General features: G+C 33.8%; 1 protein-coding gene across 1 annotated transcript; it reads right to left on the reverse strand.

The window, feature by feature from the left end:
* Window positions 1-262: 262 nt before the first annotated feature.
* LOC104099271 (uncharacterized) lies at window positions 263-1,199 on the reverse strand. Its single transcript, XM_009606205.4, has one exon. The coding sequence runs from the start codon at window positions 1,025-1,027 to the stop codon at window positions 428-430; it is 600 nt and encodes a 199-aa protein (XP_009604500.1). The 5' UTR covers window positions 1,028-1,199; the 3' UTR covers window positions 263-427.
* Window positions 1,200-2,186: the final 987 nt, after the last annotated feature.

Below are 2,186 nucleotides of genomic sequence, written 5' to 3' on the forward strand. Positions count from 1 at the left end.
AAATAAATACTAGGAGTACAATATAAATATCCACTGAAAACAAGCCCATTGAGTTAAATTGGTCATGGTTCGAGATTGGCTGGTGCCTCATACCTGGATGGTATTTAGTTCTAACTTATATTCTCATAAGAAAAATCTAAACTCATTCCTTTATTTCTCGTCAACATTTGTTTTACCGGTTCAACAAGTGGACATTTTGATGCAGAATTATTTTAGATAAAAAAAAGTTTGAGCTGATCTCATTTTGCAGTGAGGAGTAGAATACTGATCAATACCTCTTCTATATACAAATAATCCGCAACGTAATGCATCCTATACAGAAAGAATACTACTAGCCAGTATGAAATTGAAACAAGAATAATGACATCCAAAAAGAATGAAAATTGGCGAGTGGAAAGCGCCTGCAAGTGCCTGTCTATTTGCACCTTTAGTTAGCGAGCGTCGTCTCATGGTATTGTAAATATGATATTTGTCTTTGCAGCTTTATTTGTTCATAGAACTTTGCAATAAATTCCTCAGCCTTCATATCAATAGCTTCATCTCCGGGACAACTAATCTCCTCAGATAACTCACAGTTTGCATATGTATCCTCTTCATTTACATCTTCCGTACACTTCAAGAAACTCTTCCTAGGAATATCATCATCATCATCATCATTACCATTGTACATTTCATGATCTTCATGATCACGATCATTTTCAAAGTCAAAATCGACTTGTGGTTTAATACAGGGGATGTTAGGCATCTTGAAACGAAGGGAAGGAGGGCGATGCATCTTAACGTGAATGATAGGGGTGTCATCAAAGGAAAGCTCACGCTCTCCATAATGTAGTGCACTGCCGTACCCATAGTCGTTGCTATGACGAAGACTTTTAATATATTTAGGAAGCAAACGGAGATCGGACATAAGGTGTCTGTTCTTGAAAATGCCACCTTTTCTTGCCCATAACAAGGCAACGCGAAGAATGTTCCAAGCTCTACGACCAACCACAGATCTCTTCTTCTGCATTCTTGTTTTTTCTTGCATGGTTAGTATAAAAGTAGTAGATAGCAACAATTGAAATAAAAGAAGATGGCAGTGGCAGCAAACTATGAGAAAGAGTTTCTCTTTTTGTTCTAATAATTTTTATGATTAAAGAGCTTTTGGAGTGGGTTATGTTTGGTAGAGGGAGAGGGGAAGCTATATATAAACAGGGCAAGCAGTACAAGTTAAAAGTTGAGAAATGAGAGTAAACTCAAAGAAACGCGGTTTGAGGGAATAAGCTGGACCCATGTTGTCCTAAACAAAACTCCAAGGGCTTAGTGTTGGTTGTTTGTACAGTGGACGGTGTGAACTCGTGGGAGAAACGCCTGTACGCGGCAGGAGTCAACCCCCAGCATTTCGCTTCCAATCATTTCCTTCATTTCTACTTCTTTAATCATATATTATGAGTAATATATCATAATGTTGCTTATCTAGTGAGAGTGTTTGAGCAAAATACACCTTCATTAATTAAAGATGAATTATCATTATTTTAGGTTACCTGTCAATGTTATTCAATCGATGTCTGTATTTATCTTTTAAATGATATGATTGTGTAAATATTTTTCACTAGTAAGTGACAAACCAGTATATATTAATCCTTCCAGTAAGGACCAGGGGCAGCCCGACGAGTTCTGTGGCCTAAAGCCAAACTTTATGAGGTGTCTTAATTTTTTTTCAATAAAATTATTTATTTATTTGAAGTCTATTTTTCTAGCCTTCTTAGATACAAAGTTATTAATAATTTTTTTATAATCAATAACTCCTAATAAGTCTTTCTTAATTGATAATATAGCCAATCCATTTAACCTTTCTTGAGACATTGTTGATCTTAGGTAAGATTTTATCAATTTAATTTTGAAAATTTCTTTTCGCTGAAGCGGCGTTAACAAGAGTTATTAACATTATTCCATAAGTAACATAGGCATTGGAAAAAGAATCAAATCTTTTAGTTGATCGAGTTTATCAATTAAACTGTTATCTTCTAATTATACTATTTTTCTTAATATTTTTAATTCCAAAAATAAATCTAAACCATCAATATCGAATTGATTATTATGCTTTAATGATCTTAATGTTTACCGCTAAATAGAAAATTAAAAATATTTTCATATGCTTCGAATTATTTAAATCTATTTTGAAGTGAAAAAAATAGATTTGTCTA

This window comes from Nicotiana tomentosiformis, chromosome 1, assembly GCF_000390325.3.
Source record: "Nicotiana tomentosiformis chromosome 1, ASM39032v3, whole genome shotgun sequence".
Taxonomy (NCBI): Eukaryota; Viridiplantae; Streptophyta; class Magnoliopsida; order Solanales; family Solanaceae; genus Nicotiana; species Nicotiana tomentosiformis.